Genomic DNA, 26,294 nt, shown 5'->3' with positions numbered 1-26,294 from the left:
TTTTTTTTTGTCAGGCTCTTTGATTTATTCATGGTGCTTGTAAACTATATAAACATGTTTCATTAATGATCTATCTTGTGTAATTAGATTATTTGGACCAGAGTTCTATGTCATCACTTAGTGTCAGTCTTCCCTTTGTGTCAATCTTCCCTTTGTGTCAGTCTTCCAATTTAATAAGTATCTCCTCTATAAGTCTGGTATCACTCAAATTTTTTGTCATATGCAAATGTATATTCTTCTCTTGGAAATGAAACTCCAAAACTGTATCTTGATGAAAACCAAAAATAGCTTCCATTTTAGCATTGATAGGCTCATATTGTTGGTAACAGATAGATATAAACTTGTTAACTGCTGCAAAAATCAATCATATTCTTAAAGTACCATGTGTTACATGGAATATTTTTCTGAGTGTATGGGGCTTTGGTGAGCAAGTCAGACGTCTTGGAACCTGTTATTGTTAGATTCTCACTGCTGATTTTTCTTTTTACTGCTTTTTTGTGCATTGAATTCTGATTACCATATTTATACAGCCAATGACCAAAGTCATATGCAGTTAAAACATTTTAAACTGAGTCTTACAAATAGATATGTAGGTTTTATACAAAATCAGAAAATATTTAAATATAATCCAACGACAATTGTAAAGAATTTCATGCCTTTTATAATCTTACTAAAAACAGAGGCCAAGAGGTATTGTATAGAATCAATGTTATTGAATTTTAGATAAATGAAATATATCCTATTTCGCCCTTTTTATAATTCAAATGGCAATTATATTCAGAATGCTCTATTGAATCCAAATATTATTTATGATAAAGCAAACCCGTTATATTTTCAAAATATGATCTATGGAAGTCCAACTGTATACATGGAGTATTGAACTTGGGCCTGAATATAAGAATTTTTCTAATATTACCTCCTTAAAAGTCTTTGAGACCACAACTGTGGTTGATTCTTGATTGCTATATGAGCAGCCCATGACTTATTGGGGCTGGCTTGTGTGTGTGTGTGTAAATTAAAACATCATTTAGTATGCAAGCTTCTGCAGTATGACCATGATTTTTCTTTTATCATATGATGTACATACACATCACTGCTTTATGTTTTATATAAATTTGTTTTCTTTCTGTACATCCAATCTTAAGTACCTCAGTTGATTCACATTTAAGCTGAGGCTCAGGTCAAATCAGTTTGAACATGAACAATACATCATTATATAAATTTAAAAAAGAAAAGAACAGAGCTTTTTATTGCTTAGAATGGTAAGTGCAGTGAGGTATGCATGAGTAATCAAGGGAACCAAGATTCCAGCGGAAATCAACAGAATGCAATCCAGGGACAAAGACCAGACACAGAAAACAGACAAACACAACAAAGAACATAAAATAACCAAAACAATACAGACAAAGCAACAAAAGTAAATATCAGTTTTCATGGTGCAGATTGATACACGGTAACGATCCATGAGTTCATGATGACGACCATAAAACTTCTGTAGAGATGACTTTAATTTTGTAGTAAAATAAGCCTGTTCCAGAAGCCTAATTGTAAGAAGTCTAGCGAGATACAAAAAAGTCTGTGTAGTTACGGCAAACTCTGGCATAATGCACGCTCATCTTTAAGTGGCATATGAAAGAATAGCAAGTACAGGAAATCAATATACAAAATTTGATTTAATCTTACATTATGTCTTAAGTCTTATGCAAATTTTATAATGCAAGACTTTAATTTTCAGCTCTTGTATGAAATTCTTTTTAGTTAAAAGAACTTGTGAAAAGAATGATAAAAGAACACTTAAGTACCAGTCCACATAAAATTCAGACACTACCTATGGTAAAGTTATTCATGATGCAGAAAAACCAAACAGATGAAAAAACAAAGACTGGTTATGTGGTCTATAGCTGTTTCTGAACAAGAAATAAAAGTGAATTAGGTGGTTTTTTGACATGCATGGATCACCTCCCGTCTGATTTTTATAAAAACTGCTACTTAATAACTCCCATTAAATTTTATTTCCTCTATATACCAAAATAACCTCAATTGTCTATAATTTGAATGGTGCTATTAATTAAAGATTAGCCAAGATGACATTTGGAACAACTTTGTATTTATTCAGAAAACAGTGTGAAAAACATTGTTATTTCAGATTCAAGATAGATTTCACAACAGTCTATTGAATATGATTGCATTCATTGTAGATCCCTCCTATGTAGAATAATTGTATTGATCTGAACAATAGCAGGTTTTATGATTTACTGGTGCCAATTATTTGCCATCTTGATATTACACTTGATAAAGGGGATATACCTGACTTTATTGAATTTGTTTGCAGGTATCAGATTCAATCTTAAAGAGTTCTTAAACAAACATCTCATTTGGTATTGACAATAAGGATCCAAATTTTTATTTGGTATTTGATGTGCATGTCCATGATAATGTAATTCCATTTAACAACCTTTATTTTCTATTGATTGACATTGTTGGTCTATATAAAGAAAGTATTTGATATCTTATGCTGTGACTACTGAATATATCTCCTAACCAAGTAAAAATTTATAAAAAAAAACTGCTTTGAGAATTCTCATAAATCTAATTTCTTTTCCAGTAAGTCATTGTACTGCAAAATCTATCTTTCATGAACATTCTAATGTCTTTTCAAAAACATCATAATATGCAATGAAACACAAACAATCAACATGATGAAAGTGATGAATATTTGGTGTTGGGAAGAATCCTAATTAACAATATTAAGGAATTAGCTTTAGTCAGGGACAGACCATTATTTAGAATCATCTACCTTGTAGATCTACATTTAGTGCTCCCTTTAATGGATTATTGCTATCATTTTCTTTTCCTTGAACTGCTTTCAAGACATTTGTGTTACTGAAGTAAATTCCTTGCACATTTTAAAGTCACTTAATATTAAATAATATGAACTAGAGCTGGGTCAAGCCTTTATTATGCATATTATACCTGATGTGGATAGTTAAGGTACCAGTAGATGTAAGTAATAAACCAGTAATCTATACAAGATGAGAAACCAAACTAATATAGAAACTTAGTCATGATAATTGGATGCAAAGTTTATGATAGTGGAATGTAGTGACAAGGCATATTAGGGTCAAAGTTTATGATAGTGGAATGTAGTGACGAGGCATATTAGGGTCTTTATAATGCCTACTGGAAAAATTGAACAAAATAAAACTAAATATGAAAAATGTTGTTTTCTTGGTTATTCCATTATTTTCATATATAGAATAATGTAAAGATTTTTAAAAAGTATATTAACAACATACCAATATATATTTTATTCCGCTTCAGGAGGATGTATACAAACAAACAACAAGAAGTCTGCTGCCAAATATCATTAGCGGGTATAATGCTACAGTTTTTGCTTATGGTGCTACAGGTTAGTGATAATCTCCCGCTTTTCTGTTTGTGTGTTTCCTAAAATGGCATGAGATTCTTACAAAAAACATTTTCAATTTTTTTTAAACCTCATTAGAGGGCCCATAAAGAGCAGTCAACAGTATATCACCAAGCATCACAAACAGAATAAACTTCCTCACTTGCAGATAATGACCTCGGGATTAAATGGGGGTAAAAAGGGGGAGGGTGGATAATATGAACAGAAAACTGAAATAGCTATAGATTTGGGATCTTTAAATAATTCTCACAGGACTTAAGTACAAGTTTTGTAACAACCACTTAATCACTTGGGATTACTAATGTTTTATGGTGTTGTCTCTACAACCCACCATTTAAAAATTTAGAAGTATTTGTCATCAATATTTCATAGTCTTTCCAAGATTATTCATATGAATGATTTTAATACCATTTAGATGTATAAAATTCATTAATAGATTTTATGTTTGTGCATTTTGTACAAAAGTTGCTATGCGTCACCAAAACTAATGGGATTGCTCATGTAAAACAGAAATAACTTGCTACATGTCATTTGATGTTCAGTATTATTTTAATCTAAACACCATGAGAGTAAATACAACTGTGTTATAACATTTTGAACTGTCTTATATCAAGACATATTTATATTGTGTTTAAATTGTGAAAGTTTTAAGGTATTTGAATAATTCTACGAATGAGTCTTTTCGACATTGACATATAATTGATATTAGGAAATTAAATTGTGTGATTATTGATAGAAAATTCTTTAAAATGATGAATAGTTATCTAAAAAACAACACTATGACAGCTTGGTTACTGTAAGAATTTGGGAAATTAAAAGACTAGAATAGATCATAACTAATGCAATGCACAACAAAATATTTGTTCAAGGGTAGAAATTTGTCGTAAATTAAACAAAAAATATTGCCGTCAAAGAGAAAAGGTAATTCTACAGCATTTTTTTATTTATTTAATTGTGGTCATTTTAAGTACATGAACCACTTTTTGTGTAAATTACATCATCAAAATTCTCTCAGCCAATATAAATACTTTATCGTGGGCTATAGAATTAAAAAATAATATTAAGTTGAATGATCATTTTGTCATGGGTGGCAGGAATGGCCAATATAAAGTTAATAGCTTAAGAGCTGAAAATGCTTTGAATTCTATGTATAAATATAAATCCTCATTAAACATTGCTTTTATATTAGAAATTAACAAGTCATTGTAAACTTAGTTTAAATGAGAGCAAATTATTAATATTTGATGTCAGTATATCATGAAAGTCTTTAGATGTATTGATTAAACATCTGTATATGTTGATGTTAAGCTATGCTATAGTGGTAGCATTGAATAATTAAGACCTTAGGGAAATAAGAGAAAATGTTTTCCCTTTAAGGAAAAAATTTCAATTTTGCTTCTTTTATCTTTTTGTGCAGTAAGACAAAATTGCATTTTGAAAGGAAAAATGTGAATGATAAATTTGCATAACATGCAATGCTTCATTTGCAAACTTCAGATTCATCATTCAGGCGAGAAGATTGAGAAAGCTTATGGTATATTACATGAAATGTTACTTTTGTATTAAGGCATTTAGTACACAAAGGGTTTTAATTGAGTGACAACCTATATTGGCTTCAATTCCATGCTATTTAAAGTCCAATAAAAGACTAAAACTGGTAGTCACTGTTTCTCTGCCATGACTACAGCATGAAGGTGATAGATTGGCTCGTCCCAAGTACAAAACAGGTCTGTTTGGTTGATTAAACTAAAAGCATGAAATATTTGGTATTGGTCATATAACCACATTCAATCAATCAAAATAATCAGAGTAAAAAACTATATGTGATCCAACTTTATTTCTATAATGCAGTGGTGATGTTCAGGAACATTACATTGAACCATCCAAGAAACAAAAATTTTCTCAGAGTATATCCATGCATTTACACTTACCACACACTTCAAGATAAGTCATTCACAGTTGCCAGACAACTTCAAGTTAGGTCATTCCCGCTTGTCACACCTCTAGTTAAGTCATTCACACTTGCCACACCTCAAATTAAGCCATTCACATTTGCCACATCCCAAGTTAAGTCATTCATACTTGCCACACACCTCAAGTCACTCACACTTGCCACTCCTTAAGTTAAGTAATTCACAATAACCATTCCTCAAGTTAAATCACTCACACTTACTTTGCTTCAAGTTGATACATTCAGAATAGTTAAGTCTTTCACAGCTACCACACCTCAAGTTAGGTCATTCAGACAAGTTAACTTGTTCACAGCTTCTACACCCAAGTTAAGTCATTCAGAATAGTTAAGTCTTTCACACTACCACACCTCAAGTTAGGTCATTCAGACTAATTAAGTTGTTCACAGGTGCCACTCCTCAAATTAAGTTTTGATGGTTTTTCTCTCATATATATTATATGTTCTAAAAAAATTGATGCTGCGTAATTTCTCACTTTTTCTTAGCTTTGTTGATGGAAAAAATGAAATATTTGAAATTAACAAAAGTGAAATCAATGGTGCAATAGATAAAGGTATAGAAATCTGTTAAAAATCCCAATTAAAAGCGTTAAAATAATTTTGACTGAACAACTATTTTAATTGTAGGCCAGCTTGGTCTTAGGTTTATTTCACATTGGAATAGTGTCCAAAAACATTTAAAATTGTAAGTGTCAATATTAACAAATGAACAGCTGGAAAAAGTAAACCACTGAATGTTAAGAAATCAGTAGTATAACCACCTCCTAATTTATCTGTAATAAGATAGTTGCCTTATGTAACAACTTGACACTCAGAGCTGTATTAAGCAGTAATATTATAATTTTCTATTGTTTGCATTGCTTTTTTAGCTCACTTGGCCAAAGGCTACATGAGCTATTGCCATCACTTGGCGTCGGTCGTCATTGTAGTTCGTTGTCGTTAACATTTTTCAAAACTCTTCTCTGACACTACTTGACCAGTTGGAACCAAACTTGATATGAATGTTCTTTTGGGTATCCTGTGTAGAACTGTGGTGGGGATTTTGGATCCGTCCAAAAACATGGCCGCTGTTAATAAAATAGAACATAGGGGTCAGACAGTAGTTTTTTGCATATATCTCCACAACCATTTGATTTAGCCAAATTTTGATGTGGGTAAAAGTGTTTAGCATGATGAGATCTATCTGTGGTCAAATTTTCCTTTTAATCTGTTAACCCATGTTGGAGTTACCAGCCTTTTTTGAGGTTTTTTTGCTATTTTTAATATGATTTCTTTCCAAATTTTTTTCCTCTGACACTACTGGACCAATAGGAATCAAACTTGGTATGAATGTTTTTTAGGTATCCTGCATAGACCTGAGTTGGGGATTTTCGATCCGTCAAAAAGCATGGCCTCCATTACTAAAAATAGATCATAGTAGTCAGACAGTAGTTTTTCGCACATATCTCCAAAGCCATTAGGTTTATTCAAATTCTTTCAGTTGCTGAAATGACTCTTATTATAGGGCCTTCAAAAGTCTTCAGGATCAAAGTTGTCAGGTGACTCCTTTTAAGAGTTATTGCCCTTGAAAGATGAAAAATGACGTTTTTTTCAGTTTTCAGCCAATATCTTGAAAACTATAATAGATAGAAAGAAACTTTGAGTTGCTGAAATGATCCTTATGATAAGTCCTACCAAAGTCATTTTGAGTTAAAATTATTGGACAACTCCTTGTTAAATTTATTGCCCTTGAAAGACAGACTTTTACCAAGTGAGTGGTTCAGGCTCCTGGGAGCCTCTTGTTTTAAAACTGCTTAGTCCTGAAAAAGAAAGTTTGCTAATATAATGTAGGCCTATTCTAAGTGAAAACTATTGGTTTAGATAATGTATCAGTGGAAATGCCTGTTTATGTAACTAACTATTTTTAACTAGATTTTCCTAAGGAAAAAAATCAGTTATATGTTTTGGAATGTAGTTATTTTTTTTACAAATATGTTTTTTTATTTTTCATGAAGAATTTAGGATGCAACAATAGCAGCACATGTAGATTGCATGTTATTAGGAATTATTGATCCATTAGTGGTAGATTTAACTTTGAAATTTCATAAATTGTTCAGGAACAGGGTTGGAACATTTGTTTTGGAATAACAAATTTGAATTAACTAATAGAACTTAGAAGAAATTGCATATCAATGATAAAGACTATTACAAATAGTCTAAGACAGTTTTTGTGTCCCAAATCTTGGCATGTAAGATATATATAATCATTGAGTCACTATTGGTCAACCAACTTAAAAGGACAAACATATTTGTGCAGGAATATCCAGTTTGCTGTCTCCTTGACAGCTTCTTTTTAGACCAAATAAAATTAATTAACGTAGATTTTCATCCCCTCCTGCCCTTAAGAAATTGACAAAAATGAAAAAAAAAACATTGGGGTGGGCATTTCAAAATCATGTTTTTTTTTCAATGTCTTTTTCTTGTATTGAGGGACTATAACACACAAATCTTTCATTTCTTGGTGGCTACAATGATGTTTCTTCTGAAACAGATGTGGCTATGGATTTAGAAAATATCTATACTCCAAATAGCTTAAATAAGGCTAGCAAATATTTGGTAAGAAATAAAAAATAAAATCTTCCCACCCGTACAATATTTTTTGTGAAAGTTGGTTGAAAATCTACCATTTAAGTTGGCCTTATACTGTCTATCTTTTCTTGTGGAACTATTAATAAATATAGACAATAATAGAATAACTTCACTTCCTTTTGTTTTGTGTAAAGTAAAAGTTATAATACTGTAAGTTTAACAAGACTGCAAATTGTTTTTTTTTTTTTAAATATTACAAGTAATACAAATAATGTACATGTATTCTTATAAACTTCTGGCTAAATATATGGCTATTCTCACTATATTTGTGGTAGATGTTGGGACACAAAAATAAAAATGTGTGAATAATTATCCCCAAGAGTTAAACCCCTTAAGAGGTACATGGTTATTCTTGTTTCATGAAAATTACATGATGCAAAAATAGAATCACCCATTTTCACAAAAAAACATCAAATTTTCAAAAAGCATTTACACAGTAAAATAATATAGATTGTGTATTATACCTGTTGCTACTTTTTGTTGAAAACTCTGTCTGTAAATTATGTATTTCACAATTTTGCAAAACTTGAATACTGCAAAGTTGGGTAAACAAAAACCGTTCCAGGATGATAGATATTATTGATTCTACATGATTTTAGCCTTTGACATGATTTTTGACCAGGTTGTTATTGTTGTTTTTAGGTGCTGGTAAGACCTATACAATGTTGGGAACAGATGATGAACCTGGGATAATGGCAAGAGGTCTGAATGATTTATTTATAGAAATGGAGAGAACTCGAGATGAGATGAAGTATAAAGTGTCCATGTCATATCTGGAGGTAAAATCTTACTGGTATTAGTTTTAATATACATAGCTTAATTTTATTTTAATAATTCATGAAGATGGATGACATGCTCCTGTACATGTACCATATCATTTGTATACTCTACCACTCAACTACATGTACCATATCATTTGTATATTCTACTGCTCCTCAACATGTACCATGTCATTTGTATATTCTACTGCTCAACTACATATACCATGTCATTTGTACTGCTCCTTTACATGTACCATCATCTGCTTATTGTCCCCCTCCACAATGCAAAACAGGATACAGAAATCTAGAAATACAGGCATCCATGGATGCGTCCCTCCGTCTGTCACACTTGCATGACTGCCCAGGCAACTTCTCTAAACTGTCTTGACTTGCTTATGGATCGAATTAGTGTTCAGTAATTTTGTTGTTTCCCTTACTTAACATGTGCCATCATCTGTCCCCCTCCACAATGTGAAACAGGACATAGAAATACAGGTGTCTATGGATGTGTCCCTCCATCTGTTACACTTGCATAAGTTTGTGCAGGCAACTTCTCTGATTTGACTTGACTTGCTAATGGATTGAATTAATGTTCAGTAATTTTGTTGTTACCCTTACTTAACAGATTTTGTTCAATTATTGTTATATAGTAAGTCACCAAATTTACAGGAGTTATGGGATTTGTTGAATTTGCAACTTCTCTGAAAAGTTTTAATGGATTCTTTTCGTATTTGGTGTGGTGTATTGTTTATATGAAGTGAAAATATGCATACTACACTTCCATTTTGATTCTGTGAATTTTGTTAGAGTTACTGGATTTGTACTATTTTCAGTCTGTTTCAATTGCAATAGAACTCTTAGACTGCATATTGAATTTTACAATTTTTTAGCTCACCTGGCCGAAGGTGCCATTACTAAAAATAGAACATGGGGTCAGACAGTAGTTTTTCACATATATCTCCTAAACCGTTAGGTTTAGCTGAATTCTGACATGGATAAAAGTTTTCAGCATAATGAGATCTATCTGTTGTCAAATTTTGGTTAAATCCATTAAGCTTAAGCCATGTTGGAGTTATTGCCCTTTTTCAATGATTTTTTCTATTTTTTATGTCATTTCTTTCAAAAATCTCCTCTGACACTACTTAAACAATTGAAACCAAACTTGGTATGAATGTTCCTTGGGGTATACTGCATAGAACTGATGTGGGGATTTTTGATTCGTCAAAAAACATGGCCGCCATTACTAAAAATAGAACATAAGGGTCAGACAGTAGTTTTTTACATATATCTCCTAAACCGTTTCAGTATCTGAAATGATCCATAATATTAGGACTACAAAAGTCTTCAGACTCCTTGTAAGAGTTATTGCCCTTGAAAGGGGAAAATGACTTATTTTTTAATAGTTTTCAGTCAATATCTTGAAAACTATGATAGATTAAAAGAAACTTTCAATTGTTGAAAAGATCTTGTGACAAGTCCTACCAAAGACTTCTTGAGTCAGAATTGTTGGACTCTTGTTTAATTTATTGCCTTTGAAAGGCAAAATTCAACAAGGTGAGCGATTCAGGCTCCAGGGGCCTCTTGTTTATAATATTTGGATTATTGTAATTTTGATATTTGTAATGATGTATTACTAGATTTGCCAACTATACCATGATTTTGATTTGGTGAATTTTGTTAGAGTTTTGGACTCCATGTACAATCATCTGCTTATTCAACTTAAGTCTCACTATATGTATCATAGTTGTATAAAAACACAATATTTTGTGCATGGTTGTATAGTATTGAAGTTGCTTTTGGTGATTTATTCCATTTCGTCCATGGGTGGACATAGGGCGACAAAGTTGCTTTTGGTATGTAGTATAATAGATTATCACTTTAATCAAATCAATAAGAAAAGAAGGATTTTTTTTTCATCAACTGTTCTGATAATACTTGTAAGAATGGCTGTGTAAAATCCATGTTAATTAGATTTGATCAAGTTCATATTTTGTTAAGCATGACAAGCTTTCAAAGTGCTTTGGAGACAATAAATGCGCTTTGTAATTAAGAAAAATATACAGTACATGTAACAAGATAAAGAATATTACTATTGCTGTTTTATTGTCTGTTTTATCACTAACAATCCAGATTAAGTAGAAATCTAAGTATTTGACAACTATCCTAGTGTAAATAAACAGGCTTTCAACCACTCAGGCATCAATTGGCATAATTTATCTTGACATAACATTACAAATACATTTCAATAGCTTAAATTGAGTTTAAATTGTTGTCAAAATACAATTAGCATGATAAAGTGCATTAAGATTTAAAATGGCAAGATTATGATCTCTGTACAGATTAGGGTTCGTATCCTAGTTTCAGCATGGTATATGCATTCCATTGATGTAGATCATAATATACAATAATATAATTTTGATTTACATAGAATTGATAAGGCTAATTTATTGAAACATGAGGTCAATGTCATGCAATAAATCCAACAATAATGTCAGGAGTGTCTGGTGATTCAATCCAATGTTTAAACAGTTCACACTTCAATAATGACATTTTATTCTTGAGTTCATTTTGGCTACCTCAATGTCTACATGTGCAGTCTGTATTAAAAATGATAGTGAAAAGAATTGTCCAATTTTCACTAGAATATTCCCATGTGGTACAGTAATGGATGTGCAGGTCACTATTTAAGTGCCCAGAAACTTTTTGTATAATTACACTTTCCTCTTTTTTATAGTTAATTTACAATTATTTCAGATCTACAATGAAATGATAAGAGATTTGCTAAATCCATCAGCAGGTATCCTTGATCTAAGGGAAGATGCCAAAGGTGGTGTCCAGGTAGCTGGACTATCAGAGGTCACCACAAGGTCAACAAATGAGGTAAGATAATGTTAAGGTCATGGTAAATTAAGTATGAAAAGGCTTTAATTATTAAGTTAAATCAAGAGTATTGACTCTAGACAAGGGATAAAATCACAAAAAAATAATTTTCTAATAAAGATATACAAACTATTTCTGGTAATTCCTCCTGTTGATTGTTGTTCATTGATATTATAAGGAGACTATTAAACACACAGTACCTGTGACTGAATCATTTTCAGGTAATGGAGCTTTTACACAATGGTAACAAGGAGAGAACTCAGGAACCAACTGCTGCAAACAAAACTTCTTCCAGGTCTCATGCTGTCCTCCAAGTTATCGTAAAGCAACAGAATCGTGTGAAGAACACTGTACAGGAGATTAGAGTTGGCAAACTGTTCATGATTGACTTGGCTGGTTCAGAAAGGGCTGCTAATACACACAACAGAGGCAAGAGAATGGTTGAAGGTGCTCATATTAACAGATCATTGCTGGCTCTTGGCAACTGTATCAATGCTTTAAGTAAGTTTAATATTGATCTTAACTAGGATGTTGTGTGTGCCCCTGATTATATATCTAACATTTAAACTTCATCATTAGATGGAAGATTGTGGGTGGACATGGGATCAGATTAACAATATGGCAGCTGACAGACAGAGGTCCTCAGTGAGGGCCTTATCCACTGACCAGTACCAATTAAGAGGATTAGATAAACTTCATAATAAGTCAATTTAAAAAAAAAATCCCTACATTGATATTTTTAAGTATCATAGATCCATATCTAATACCTGTAAAAGTTTTTTTTTTTTGTAAATGCACAAATATGAAACACATGTTACATTGTATATTTTCTATGGCAGGAAGTCTTACATGTTGCCCCTAAGAAGACACATTACCTATATCATATAAAATCAGCTGTTGCCAAAATGTGATCCTTTTGAACTTAGTACATCTTTTTGCATTTTTTTAGGTGATAAAAATGGTCACAAGTACATTAACTATCGTGATAGTAAACTTACGAGACTTTTAAAGGATGCTTTGGGCGGTAACTGTAAGACAGTGATGATTGCTCATATAAGTCCGTCTTCCAACCAGTTTGAGGAATCCAGAAATACACTGGTGTATGCAGACAGGGCCAAACACATCAAAACTAAAGTAAATATTAAGCCAGAAGATAGTGATGGGATATTTGATGTTCAGGGCCCACTAACTGTTCATAGTATTCACTTAGACTTTTATTTAAGATGATCTGTATAAGTACTTTGTTAGAATGATCATCAAATCCACTGTTTTAATTAATAGCATATTACATCTGTAAAGGACAACTCATCATTGCTTTAACAACGATCTATATGGCCTTACTTTATTAAGATGACTTAACTCAAATTGCAAAAATATGAGACCTCCTGTGAATGAAGTGTTTTCCTTGATTTATTATGAATGCAACCCATGAAGTGCTAATCATTTATGGTAATTGCAATGTAATATAAATAGAAACTTTACCGTATACATGGTAATTAATACTCTGTTCTTTATACAAGTTGTGGGTCCAGTTAAATAAAATTTGGCATTATAGTTGTGGAAAATGCACTTTGAAAAATCTTTTTACTATACACAATTTGAAAGACTTCAGGAGGAAAAGAAAATCAAAAACATTGATAAATCTTTAAAGCAACAAGTACTTACTATCTACGCCCCCTTCATTGTGCATTTGTTTCGTCAAGTTTTTAACACCATGAACCATATTTTAGTCTACAGTAAGGTACTTTATTATACCATTTATTTCTGTTAACATATTAAAAAACTTTGTAGGTGAGGAGGAATGTAACAGATGTCTCCTATCATATTGCACAATATACAAACATCATACAAGAGCTACGAGAGGAGATCCAGAGACTGCGGTTTAAATTGAACGACAAAGCAACTTCCTCCAGTCTTCATGCTGGTTCTTCTATACAGGCCGTGCAAGGTGAGAACAAAGGTGTGCTACTGCCTACCAAGATACTACCATTCTCTGAAAAATGCTGTCTGTGAAACTTGCAAAGGATCAGTTTATTTTCTTCAGTCCTATGAAGTTTTGTAATCAAAATGCTTTAGCACAATTCACTAAAGCTTCCCTATCTAATGGTTTAAAAATGGTCTAGGGGAGGTAATCTCATTTTATATACGTGTATAAACTTATTACCCATTTAACAGGTCTAGAATTATACTTTGTAAGGACATTGTACCTGTAATTTACCCGAATAACCTACCACTCAAGTCAATGAGATACCTTGAATATGTCATTATTTCATAGTTGTTACAAGTTGTTCACATATGTGTTAGAACAGACTTTCATTTGACCTCTCACAGTAAAAACTTTCATTATTGTCTCATTTCTGACATTGATTATTAGTTATATTGTGTGAAGAAGTATTTCAGTAATCTGATCGGATGTCAGTGTATTTTGTAGTTATGTAGTTAATATAAGTCTTGGAAGTTTGTATGTGCATTCATAGAAAATGCTTAATCAGATATTTCTTGAAAGTGGGACCAAATTTCCATATTTTTCTTATGTGTGCATGAAATTGTTAGAATATGACTTAAACCAAATGTAATTTGAAAGAATTGAATTAGAACTAAAACAGAACCAGAAATTGTAAAAGAATTTATTACTTAAGTAGTAATTGTAGAGATTGGTCATTTGACAACACCTGAAAGTAGTATTTTACTTAACTCCTTATTTTGTACATCAGATTTCTAGTGGTGCAGACATGTTTAAGAGTTTTATTAAGAGATATGTGTAGTTAAAGTAATTATTTTGTAGCTGAAGTATTGGAAGCAAAAAGAAATTCTGTTAGAGAAGAGCTGAATAAACTGAAAGAACAACTTTTAATATCATTTAAAGATCAAATGGAATTAAGGTATGTTGTAATTTTAGATTGATAAGTCATCTTGTAGGGGTTGTTGTCTCTTTGACATATTCACCATATCCATTCTTGTTATGATTAATAAAGACATTTTAACCTGCTGCGTGTGACTTCTCATTGAGTAGTTATTGATAATTATACAGAACTTATGCCTAATGAAATTTCATTATTCAAACCTACAAACTGCATATTGAGCAGTATTTTTGTTTCATTCATTCAATATTCCTGCTACATGTTGTGGCAATGTTCTATGTGATACATTAGTTTTTCATGGCATGTGTTGTTTTGTCTGTCTGTCTGTCTGTCTGTCTGTCTGTCTGTCCACCCAGGGGTTCCTGGTGGAAAACTTGAGAATAGATTAAAGGATTTTTTTCCAAGACTTTGCCATTTGTACTATAAAACACAAATCTGCTATGATATTTAGCATAGTGCAATTCTCAAACTCCCTTTATCCTGTTCTAAACTTTTGTCTCTTCCCCCTTTTTTTTATTTTTTGTGTGCATAGTGTTTTGACCTATAACTTTGCAGGGGTTTCAAGAAGCCCTACTTCTTCTTTAAATTCCATTTCAGGAAAAGTTTGATGGAATTAAATAATGCTACAATGGAGATCAGCCTAGAAACAAACAGAAACCAGATGATCATTACTGAGTCAGTACATAATGAACTCTAGTAAAATCTTAATCATATTCAAAGTTATGTGTACCAGAGTAGTAGTTTTATGACAGTATATAAGCTGAACTCTGTTTCAAGTCCAACTAAAATCATATAGTATGAAGTATAATTATAGTCAGACTATGAAAGATTCCATTTTTGATTGAAGTCCTACTATATTTCTTTGTTCTCATTACTTTTATCTTTTCCCTATAATGGTATTAATGTACTACTTTCATAAGTAAGGCAGAGAAATATAGAAGATTGAAATGTGTAGAGGCAATAAGCTATGAATATTGCCTAACAATATCAACTTACTTGTAATAATATAAAAAAAATTCACAACATTGTAAAATATATAAATATATGGAAAAAATAATATTTTGTGGCATTATTTCATTGTAATGACATCACAATGGTGTCACAATTTTACGTCATTTATCAAAAACTGCTCAAAATTGTAACTTTTGTTGTTTTTTTTTTTTCGAATATATTTACAACCAGAAAACTATACCCACACCCAAGAAACATCTTTGTATTTTCACATGTAATAAACTATGTGATAATGAATATGTTCACTAAATATGAAGTTGTTTCTTGGTGTGGACACCATTTCCTTGCCAAAAATATGACCAGAAAGTTACCAAAAAGTACAAAATTTAACACAATATCTAAATGTTGGTAAACTGTATACAATTTTCTGTCCTTTCAATGCAAGAATTATATGCACTATTTGTGTTTTCTCATTTGTGATTGGTTCAAGTCTCCAAATTCAACACTTTATGATTTATTTTCAGAAGAATTTTAGGCCAACAAGACCCTTTATTGCTCCTTCTTAATTATGTTTTTAATTATGTCACTGTACATGCAAATATTTCTTTTTTTTGTCCATTTTCTTAGGTTTCAAGCAGAGAGAGCAAAGTCATCACTAAGGAAGGAAGGAGGAGAAAATTCTGGTAAGATAAATCTCAACATTGAAGGAATTATGCCCATGCCCACAACTGACTAAAAGTCTGTCTGTCCCTCTTGGTATGGGTAACGTTCCTGAACCAATCCTTGCAACTACCTGGCTAAGCAATGACCTATTATTGACTAATTGCTAATGCATTGATAACCAATGTCTGCTGACAGATTGATTGCTGATAACTTCTGGCTGATTGATATTCGATGACTGCTGACAGATTGATAACTGATGATTGCTGACTGAACTTATCAATAGTTTTTGTTATGTAAAATGACAAATGATTAGTTGTTGTCAATTTCATCAAATTGTTTGTTTTTGCTTTTTTGTAAGTCTTCTTATGCTTCAATGTGGAGTTTGAAAGCATCTTTTTTTTTTCTGGTATCAATTAACTTTATATTAAAGGAAGATATTTTACATTGTAACCGGTGGATTATCTGACATCCCCATAAATATATAATCACAATATCTATAGACAGTTTACTTGATCTGTTGTGTAACAATTAAAAACTGTATTTTGATACTACCTCTTCAATACTTTGATACCTAATGTGTAATGTAAAATTTTAAAGTATATTATTATGTACCAGGTACTTGTTTATTTTTAGGACAAATGTCAAAATCAATAGAGTTAGCAGGATTAGGATCTGATGAGATTTCAGATCCGGAGGAAGTGAAAATAGCCAGAGAGGAACTGAAAGTTCTCTATGATGAGAAACACAGAACAGAGAAGATCAGGAGTACTGTCTTCAAAGAACTGGAACAAGCAAAATCAAAGACAAAAAAACTGGAAGAGGTATGTTAATGTTGAACACTTCCTGTTTTAATTGATTCATTGAGATTGGTTAATTGATTTATTAATTGATTGTAGTTAAACATAAAATGGATGTTGAAATTCTGTCTTGGTCAACAAACCAAGAAACCAAGTTTGGGTGGAAATATATGTTACAGTAAATGTGTATAACTATATAGTTATTATATATAATTACTGAAATTTCAGTAAATATGTATAATTAATAACCCTCTTAGGAAATACATATAAGTTGTAATTCTGACTAGTAATAAGTTTTTGTACAAATTTACGGATTAAATATGAGTAAATGTGTAGTAAGTTATGATGAACAAATTGATATAATGCATCATTATTTACTTAACTTAAATTTCAATATTTTTCTATGTCAAACCCTGTAGAGTATTTATGCATCTGTAAAAAATGGCTTATTTGGTATTTTCTGTTTAGTATTATCACAATTAATGCTTCTGGGGTTCTTTTGATGAATTTTAGTGATTTTTGAAGTCAGAATTTATCCAAAAATGCAAAAATAAAGGATTTTCTATTTTTCTGTAAAAAGTCACATTAATTCGACTCTGCAAGTTATTGCTCATCTAAAGCACCTAAAATTTGGTATCAATCGATGGATAAATCAATTTTCTACATGAATAAACCACAAAACACTAATTTTCAAGAAAAAAGTTTCAAAAAGGCTTCTGGAACAGAGTTATGTTGCTACAAGATTGAAGTCATCACTACAGAAGTTTTATGGCCGTTATCATGAACTCGTGGATCGTTATGGTGTATCCATCAGCACCATGAAAACTGATTTATTCAACGGGTCATAGTTTTCCTTCCCTGGACTTGACTTTTTATGAGCAGCTTGGTGGGTATTTCTAGAAAAGCAGAGGACTCTTACCCTACCGGTGCACCTGGTCCATGCTCCCAGTTTTTAGTGGAGTCCGAGTTGCTCATTTACTTTTGTTGCTTTGTATGTATGATTTTAGTTACTTTATGTTCTTTGTTGTGTATGTCTGTTTTCCATGTCTGGTCTTTGTCCCTGGATTACATTCTTTTGATTACCGCTATAACCTTGGTTCCCTTGATTACTCTTTCAAACAAAAAATGTAAAAACATTACCCCTACCCCTAGAAAACTGGTCTCAGTATCAAACAGAATTTTCATTCACAGTGTACCAACACCATAAAACTCTTATTTTAGGCATTCATAATTAACATAATGATGTACCCAACATATCTGATCAATTCAGGCGCTTAGATGTTTTTTTTTGAGTAACAATTACTGTTAAAATCAAAGAAAGTGGAATTTTCAGAAATTCAGTAGCTTAAGTTCATTTTTTGACAACAAAAATATTTGTTAATGGGAGGTATAAGGGTACCTGTAAATCATATTTTTGTCGTTGAGGTGGGTGCGAGTAGGGTTATCTCAGCCAACGTACTACAGCATTCATTTTACCGGTAAATGAAATAAACTACACATGCACCTTTCAAAATATTTCTATCAAGAGAGTTTCAATTAGGACCTCAAAATATGTGTAAATTTGTACCCAAAAAAAGTTACTACCAACAAATTATCTCATTGACAAAACTAACAAAGATTTTTGACATGCAAAAGAGTATGCGAAAGTTTTTCCAGTATATTAATATCAATGTGAATCATGTAAATACTGAAGATATAAATTTACGTTAAAGACAATTCCCCAAAGAATAAGTGATGAAGACCAGACAGAAATTGTAACTCTGATGTGTAAAGTACATGAATTAGAGATCGAAAAGGTGGAGGGACAGTCTGCTTGTCTCATTAGAGATTTCCAGATTAAGAAGAAAGATATAGTCATCTCAAGATTTCGTCAACATCAGAACCTCTGTGATGAAATTATTAGGAAACAAAGAGTGATAATAGAAGGTAATTATATGTTTTGTTTTAATAAAAATAGATAATTTTAAAACTGATTTGTGGATAAGGTAATTTGTGCTGTGTATGGTTAGAATTCACGCTTAATTTGAAAATCACCTTTCCTAAGCCACTTAGCCAACTCTAGCTTTCTCTGCCACTAAAACTGACCAATATGTACCCCTGTAGTATGTTATTTATCACTTACTATCTTTATTATGTAAAGTTATTGCAAACAACACAAAAAATGGGTTTTTATTACAATGATTTAACAAGCATTTTTGAATTTAAACATTACATCAATTTTAACAAGTGGAAATAATTTCTACTAAAAAAATAAATTTCAATTTGAATTTAGCAAGTATTTCCCCTTAAATTTGATCTCTGCATGAAATGAACAAATTATACCCCCCACTTTCCAAAATGAGCAAATTAAACACCCACTTCTTGAAATGAGCAAATCATACCACCACCATCTACTGTGAACAAATTATTTCCTCATTACCTGAAAAATAAACAAATTATACTACCACTACCTGAAATGGACAAATTGTTTCCCATTACTTGAAACAAACAAATTATAACACCACTACCTGAAATAAACAAATTAAACCACCACTACCTGAAATGAACAAATTAATTCACCACTACATGAAATAAACAAGTTATACCACCACTACCTGAAATGAACAAATTATACCACTACTACATGAAATAAACAAGTTATACCATCACTTCCTGAAATGAACAAATTATGCCACCACTACCTGAAATGAACAAGTTATACCACCACCACGACCTGAAATGAACAAATTATACCACCACTACATGAAATAAACAAATTATGCCATTCACTACATGAAATAAACAAGTTATACCACCACTTCCTGAAATGAACAAAGTATGCAATGGAATGCAGTTAAAACATAATTTGACACAAAACTGTTTTTTTTTTCAAATGCACTTTCCACTGGACACATATAACTACTTGTATTTCACTAATACATCCAATTTCAATGTACATGTATAATGTACACATGAATTATGGCAAGTAAATGCTTCCTTCTGTTAACTTTACATACAGTTCTTGGAATCAAAATTGAGTCCTGCATCTAAGTTCCAGGGAATATTTATTCACAAATAAAAAGTCAAATTTCTTGTCAATCTCAGCTGAAAACTGTTGAAGTTTGGTAATATTCTAACTTGAGATTCCATACCAAAATGATATATTACATAAGGTTGTCCTGCTGTCTAGTATGGGTTTGAAGCTTGGAGTTGGGAAATATCTCTGTAAAGACAGTAAAAATCAAATTAGCATATCTGTCATGCAATTAAATTACTGGTTAGTCAACGTACGGCCACACAGATTAAAATGAATTAAATAATCAATTTCACATTAATTTACTAATATTAATTTACAAATCTGCAACCGGGTTGTTAAATACTTATCATTTCATACACATTTCGACAGATGAAGATTTTTGAAACTCATGACAGTTGCTCGATGTATGTTAGTAGGTCACTGATGAATGAACCCCGGCAAAGCTGGTCCCGCACATAGTTACAACAGTCTTTTACCAAAACAAAGAGAATTTAAAGTACAACTTACCCAAACTTGGAGTATTGTTATACTGATAACATGTATGACTTCAGAATTCATCGATGATTGAAGTGTAATGTCTCGGTAAATGCAAGCATGACGACTCATTTGTTTACCACAGGTGCTCTGACATTTCAAGCTTCTCTGTGACATCAAAATCGATACAAAAAATGCTGCTAGTTTTGTTATGTTGTGTTTCTTTATTAAGATGATGGTTTATTCAATCGTTAATTTCATATATTAAAAGAACTGAGGACTTCATTTAACACTAAAAATATTCTTGTGTGCTATGTACAAAGATTTTGGTTACTTTCTGAAAAAAATTTTCCCAACTTAAAACGTCACGTATTGTGTGCGTGATCAGACGTCAACCAGATGTACAAGAAAACTCCTTAACATAACCATGCACCACCACTACCTGAAATGAACAAATTATAAATTATTTCCCCATTACATGAAATAAAAAAAATTATGCTACCACTTCCTTCAATACAATTTTTTACAAATATAATTAATACCCATTGATACTTCCATGGTATTTTTCAATCTAGAGGAGAACAAATTTCTCTCTATAGCCAAATGTACTTTTATATCAAAATATTAAAAATTAAAATGTAATGTCTGTAGTTGTTAATTAACATGTATTGTAGCTATAACTGATTTAAGAAAGTCCAACCCTGAAGTTGAAGGAGGTAATTAACTGCTGTGCATGGTCCTTTTGTTTGATTGAATCCAATTTTTTTCATCAGTAAAACTACTATAAGCTTCCAAACTGCTCTGCATGGTCTTTCGGTTTTCCTGAAAAATTACCATACTAACCTTTAACTTACACTGATTTGTCCAAACGCTAGGCTCTAGCCAACAGCTTACAACTATTTTAATGTTTAAAATATATGCATTCCACATCATCAGTACATTTATAATAATATGCACTAAACTTATTTTCATTCTTTCCCAACTTTTGATTGCATTAATCAACTTTTTCTTCAACAATTTACCTGTAACTTATAGAAGGAAAATTTTTAAGTTAAAATCAGCTTTATTATACCCCATGCAAAGAAGCTGCAGAGGGTATTGAAATGTCCGTCAGTCTGTCAGTCCATCTTCAGTTTTCCAGACTTTTTTTCTAAACGCTTGCAGATATTGACATGATTTTTGGTATAAAAGTTCACCATGATAAGTTACAGGTAAAATTTATGACTCATTCTGCTCTGATGATTTTTACCAAAATTACAGGCCTTGAATTTAGCAAAATTTACAGAAATAACAGTTTTCCAGACTTTTTTCTAAATGCTTGCAGATATTGACATGATTTGTAGTATATAAATTCACCATGATAAGTTACAGGACAAGTTTGTGTTTGGTGTCGCTCTGTTGATTTTTACTGAAATTATGGGCCTTGAACTTAGCTAAATTCACAGAAATAACTGGGGTTTTTTTTCCCGACTTTTTTTTCTAAATGCTTGCAGATTATGACATGAATTTTGGTATATAAGTTCACCATGATAAGTTAGAGGTCAAGTGTACCTTTGTGTTTGGCTACAATGATATTTACTTTGGATTAAAAGTAACTCAAAGAAATCACAATCTGGAGTTTGAAACTACTTTTCTGAGTAACAGAATTTAATTAGAAGATAAAGAAAAAATTATTTTCAAAAATCTTTTTTTTAATTTTATTTTGTCGCAATCGTTTCTAATACCAGAAAAAAAACCAGACTAATTCCTTTTTTATTGGGGCCTTCCTACATGTATTTCTCTTATGAACAAATGTACTTGTATCCAGCATGGGGACATGTGGGGTATGTGAACACACTCACTGAGGTTCTTTGATTTTTTTTTAAACTTTATTAAAAGGTTAAATTGTGAATATAAGTTTGTTGTTGAGATTCTTGATAAAATGTAGTATACCTATTCTTAATAATATTTCATTCACTAGTTTTACTGTTTAGGTAAGAAAAAGTTTTTTGAAATAGCATAAATGTATCCCTCCCAAAAAATATTTCTTCATTATATGCATATACTACTGGTAATTAGTATGTATTTCAAATATCTATATACTCAGGAATATCAGATATGGGCTGGGTTGTGTATAATGAGGTCTATATGGCAAGCCATTTTAAAATGTATTCCATATTTTAGATATCTCATATAATACATAAGATATCTTATTTAATATGGCAAGCCGTTCCATGTAAAATACGAGATATCTAAATTATGGAAAAAATCCGAAACTGCTTGCCATAGATCTGTACCTATTTTCATTCATATTTCATCCTCTCATTTTTCATTCAAACAGTGTTTGAACTTAACATTATTGCTCCATTTTACTCATACATGTATCTTGGCAATCGATATTATAAAAGTTTTGGTATTGTGGAGATGTGCGAGTTAATCTTTCTTAGAGCAGTTACAAACATAGTTTGCATGTAGAGTTTAAGTGTGTAAAAATTTGAAAGCTGTTTAAATTGAAGTTTAACATACAAGAAAGATGTAAAAATATTTAAAGATATAGAAGAAATTCCATTATCTTTATTGTTAATTATAAGAAAGAGTTGTTTGACCAAATTATTTTTGCATTTCCACAATTTTTACAGAACATAATATTCCAATGACTCGTGACTTAGAGGAGCTCTTGGAGTTATACAGGATAGAAAAGGAAGATAGAATGCTGATTAGTGAAGAGACCATGCTGAATCTTACTCCTGAATTTAGAAGCAAGGTATGGACAATTCTCTTGTAGTATATATTGTTTTACCCCTGCTCATTGTATGTAAAGTTTGTTTTACTAAAATTTGGGAATCTGTATTGGAAAAAAAATTAGGATTTATTATTCAGCTACATGATACAGAGTTATGGCATACGTATTAATGTGAATGTTCTGCCAGTCAGTTTCTTAAATATTTTCAAAACATGTTTTACGTGTTTTATAAAACCTGACATCAGCTAAAACTGAAGTACTATTCTTGGGAATTAATGTAGGTTTGGAATGTAATGTGATGGTTTGTATGTTAGACTTTGTCTGGGTTACATATTAAATTCCTGTTTATATGGGTGACAGATTTTAAAAGTATGTTTGTGTTAATTATAGATTGTCATCCATTCTATAAATAGTTTCAACAGCAAAGCAGATGTAAATATACTGGTACATATAACTCTGGTTCAAAGTCTTTTCAACTACATAGAGTAAATACTTAAGTATGAGAATATTTTTATTACCGATGTCTTTCCATTTTATAATCATCACTAAGAGATATGATTATTTGAATATGGTGGCTTTTTGGCCAGTTTTGGCATCTGCTCTTGTACAGAATTTTTTATGTTATTTAAAAAAAAGTCAGCAATTTAAATTTCTAACGAATATTTATTGCATAAAAATATTGTTTATTTAAACATTTGTTAAACATGTGAGCAACCTTAATTTTGAATTGGAAATGCCCATTTTTAAATCTTCTTGAAGTAGTTGATCTGTTGACTTATTGTTGTACAGGTTCCATCTGTAGCCAGCACAAGGATCTACAATGATAATGAGACTGATCATATGAGTACTGTAACTGAAGAGGATGATCAGAGAAGGGACAAGAAAACGTCAGTTATTTTTCTATTTCAACTAGAGTGTTGCCAATGATTTTTTTGCATAAAAAGACCAAATCAAAAGTTATCTAAAAAAAAAAAAAAAACAACAACAGATATGAGACATAAAATTAAATTTTTAACACAAGTTGATAATGTTGAATTTCTGTCTGCATGCAATCTTCCTATGTTGCTTTTGTATTTGTGCTTCTTTGAGATAATGATAGACTGAAATTTTGTTTGTAGATAAAGCAGTATCTTACTTTGTAGTGAAAAAGTTGCTTGAAATGTATTAAAAGCTATTTAATGGTTATTATGTATAAATGCAAATCTTGTAAAACTTATTGATTATTATACCTTTATTATTTTGGGAGAAAATATTTTCAGTTCTAAAACAGAGGAGAAACTATTTTCACAAAGTGCTCACGCTAGGAGAATTAAGGAGCAATCTCTCTCTGGTATGTGGAGAAATGGGTCCAACCTTAGTGGTGGAGAGGATCCCACTCAGTCTCCTACACCACGACTGTCTCCCTCAGGAGATAAACCTGACAGGGTTATTATAACAACAGGAACCAGAAACATTGCTGCACTGGCAGCCAAGAAACGGACAATAATTGAACAAAAATATGGTGACTCTAGGTCTCTATATAGACCTAATAGTGAACGAGAGCGGCCAAGTGATAGTGTTTTGTCTCAGACAATGCTAGCAAAACATAACAGAAAATTTGGTGATGTTTCATTACCAATGATAAAAGATCCAAGTGATGATAATATTTCACAAGGAACTAAAAATAGTTCTTTTTCTGACAGTACACTTCCACCTATAACTAGCAGACCTATTCCTAAGAATTCAGGGCCCAAGGAGGCTGATTTGAAGAAAAATCGCAGGACAAGAGGCAATGAACTGACCTACTCACAACAGGTGAGTGTTAGGTGATGCTCTATAAAACAGTATTGAAAAAAGGGTTAGGCTGATTTTAATGTAGTTCATAAGAATGCTCACTGGTAAATGAAAAAATGTTGAAAAACTGATTCATTTGTGAAAAATTATACTGTTAAAACTTAACTTTGAGAATATATGACTGTTTATCTTGTCAACATTTATGTTATGGATTATGCGGCACATTAATTATGCGTTTTTTTTTTTTCTTAAGTGTTTGAGAAAAAAAATATTGTACATATCACAATTTTGTTTAATACAGATTTGAATTTTTCAATTACATTGAATTTGATAGTTGAATGTCTGTGTACAGCCTGGTACAGTACAATCTGAGCCTGTTTACTTACAGTCAAACCTGTCAAAGCATTTAGACAGGACTGTATCAATAATTGATTTATTTTGTTTTAATAGTTTGACAGAAGACAAAGAAGACTGAGTGAGAAAAGTAACTCAAGAACTGGTATATGAATACTTATACTAACAATCTCTGATTTCAACTATGAACAGGTGGACATAAGAAAAAAATTTAAAAGTAGAATAATCTTTCTTATAGTCAACTCAGATAAAATTTTGATTTCAACACATATGTAAGGTGTTTTTGTTTTGACCAAACTTGACAGTACCACAGCTGTTTCTGGATCTAATATCAGATTAGCTAAATTATAACGATCTATGATGTTTACTTGGATATTTAAGATTTTATAATCTAGAAATTTTATAATTTTTAAAACTATGTACTCCAATTATTACAACAGGTAAAAGTATCGACTATGAACAATGGGGTCATCCTACTTTGACCCCTGTGTGTAAAGGGCTGTTCCCAGACATAGTTAAGTCCCCAGAGGGTGAGCCTATAACTGGTGTTTGACACACAGCTAAATTTAGCACTTTCATAGAGTATTGTTTTTCTGAGATGTGGTCATGTTTATTGTCATGTGTAGGCATTATTCATTATTATAGGATATTATGTGTAAAATATAATGAAAAGTGATCTGTTATTTTGTATAAATTTCACCCCTCTCTCCGGATCACATCCTCAACAATATATACACTAGATTATTGCCAGGAATTCAAAAATCAGTGAATATTATTTTGATTGCATTTATGTTCTTTAAAAAAAACAAAGACAGCATCATGAAGCATTGTTTCTCATAATTGACTTCAGACCAACATTTCTAAAACCCCTCTTTTTTCCAGTTGGCCCAATTAATTTATTATCTCATATTCTACTTTAATCTAATGGTATTTTTTGTCCATGAAGTTTTATGTTATTGATGTGTTTCATGTGCTATTATCTATGCTATTACAAAGCACATTTTAGAAGAATATTTAT

General features: G+C 31.5%; 1 protein-coding gene across 3 annotated transcripts in view; it reads left to right on the top strand.

Moving 5' to 3' along the window:
* The window catches only part of LOC148620285 (kinesin-like protein KIF19), a 41,991-nt gene that overhangs the window by 12,150 nt on the left and 3,547 nt on the right, over positions 1-26,294 (top strand). Inside the window, exons 4-20 of one of the 3 annotated variants that reach the window (XM_088581050.1) lie at positions 3,322-3,409; positions 8,667-8,803; positions 11,540-11,665; positions 11,887-12,166; positions 12,615-12,799; positions 13,457-13,613; positions 14,451-14,547; positions 15,124-15,201; positions 16,105-16,160; positions 16,774-16,961; positions 18,650-18,863; positions 21,102-21,143; positions 23,046-23,170; positions 23,939-24,036; positions 24,409-24,943; positions 25,373-25,421; positions 25,717-25,806. In XM_088581050.1, coding sequence (XP_088437176.1) covers positions 3,322-3,409; positions 8,667-8,803; positions 11,540-11,665; positions 11,887-12,166; positions 12,615-12,799; positions 13,457-13,613; positions 14,451-14,547; positions 15,124-15,201; positions 16,105-16,160; positions 16,774-16,961; positions 18,650-18,863; positions 21,102-21,143; positions 23,046-23,170; positions 23,939-24,036; positions 24,409-24,943; positions 25,373-25,421; positions 25,717-25,806 — 2,545 coding nt within the window. The remainder of the gene's footprint in view (positions 1-3,321; positions 3,410-8,666; positions 8,804-11,539; positions 11,666-11,886; positions 12,167-12,614; positions 12,800-13,456; positions 13,614-14,450; positions 14,548-15,123; positions 15,202-16,104; positions 16,161-16,773; positions 16,962-18,649; positions 18,864-21,101; positions 21,144-23,045; positions 23,171-23,938; positions 24,037-24,408; positions 24,944-25,372; positions 25,422-25,716; positions 25,807-26,294) is intronic. The other 2 variants (XM_088581051.1, XM_088581052.1) reach the window with 2 other exon arrangements.

This window comes from Perna viridis, chromosome 4 (genome assembly GCF_037379345.1).
Source record: "Perna viridis isolate PV_CMFRI_1.1 ecotype Kerala chromosome 4, ASM3737934v1, whole genome shotgun sequence".
Taxonomy (NCBI): Eukaryota; Metazoa; Mollusca; class Bivalvia; order Mytilida; family Mytilidae; genus Perna; species Perna viridis.
Note: the sequence above shows the minus strand (reverse complement) of the source record. Positions and strands in the feature narration are given on the sequence as shown.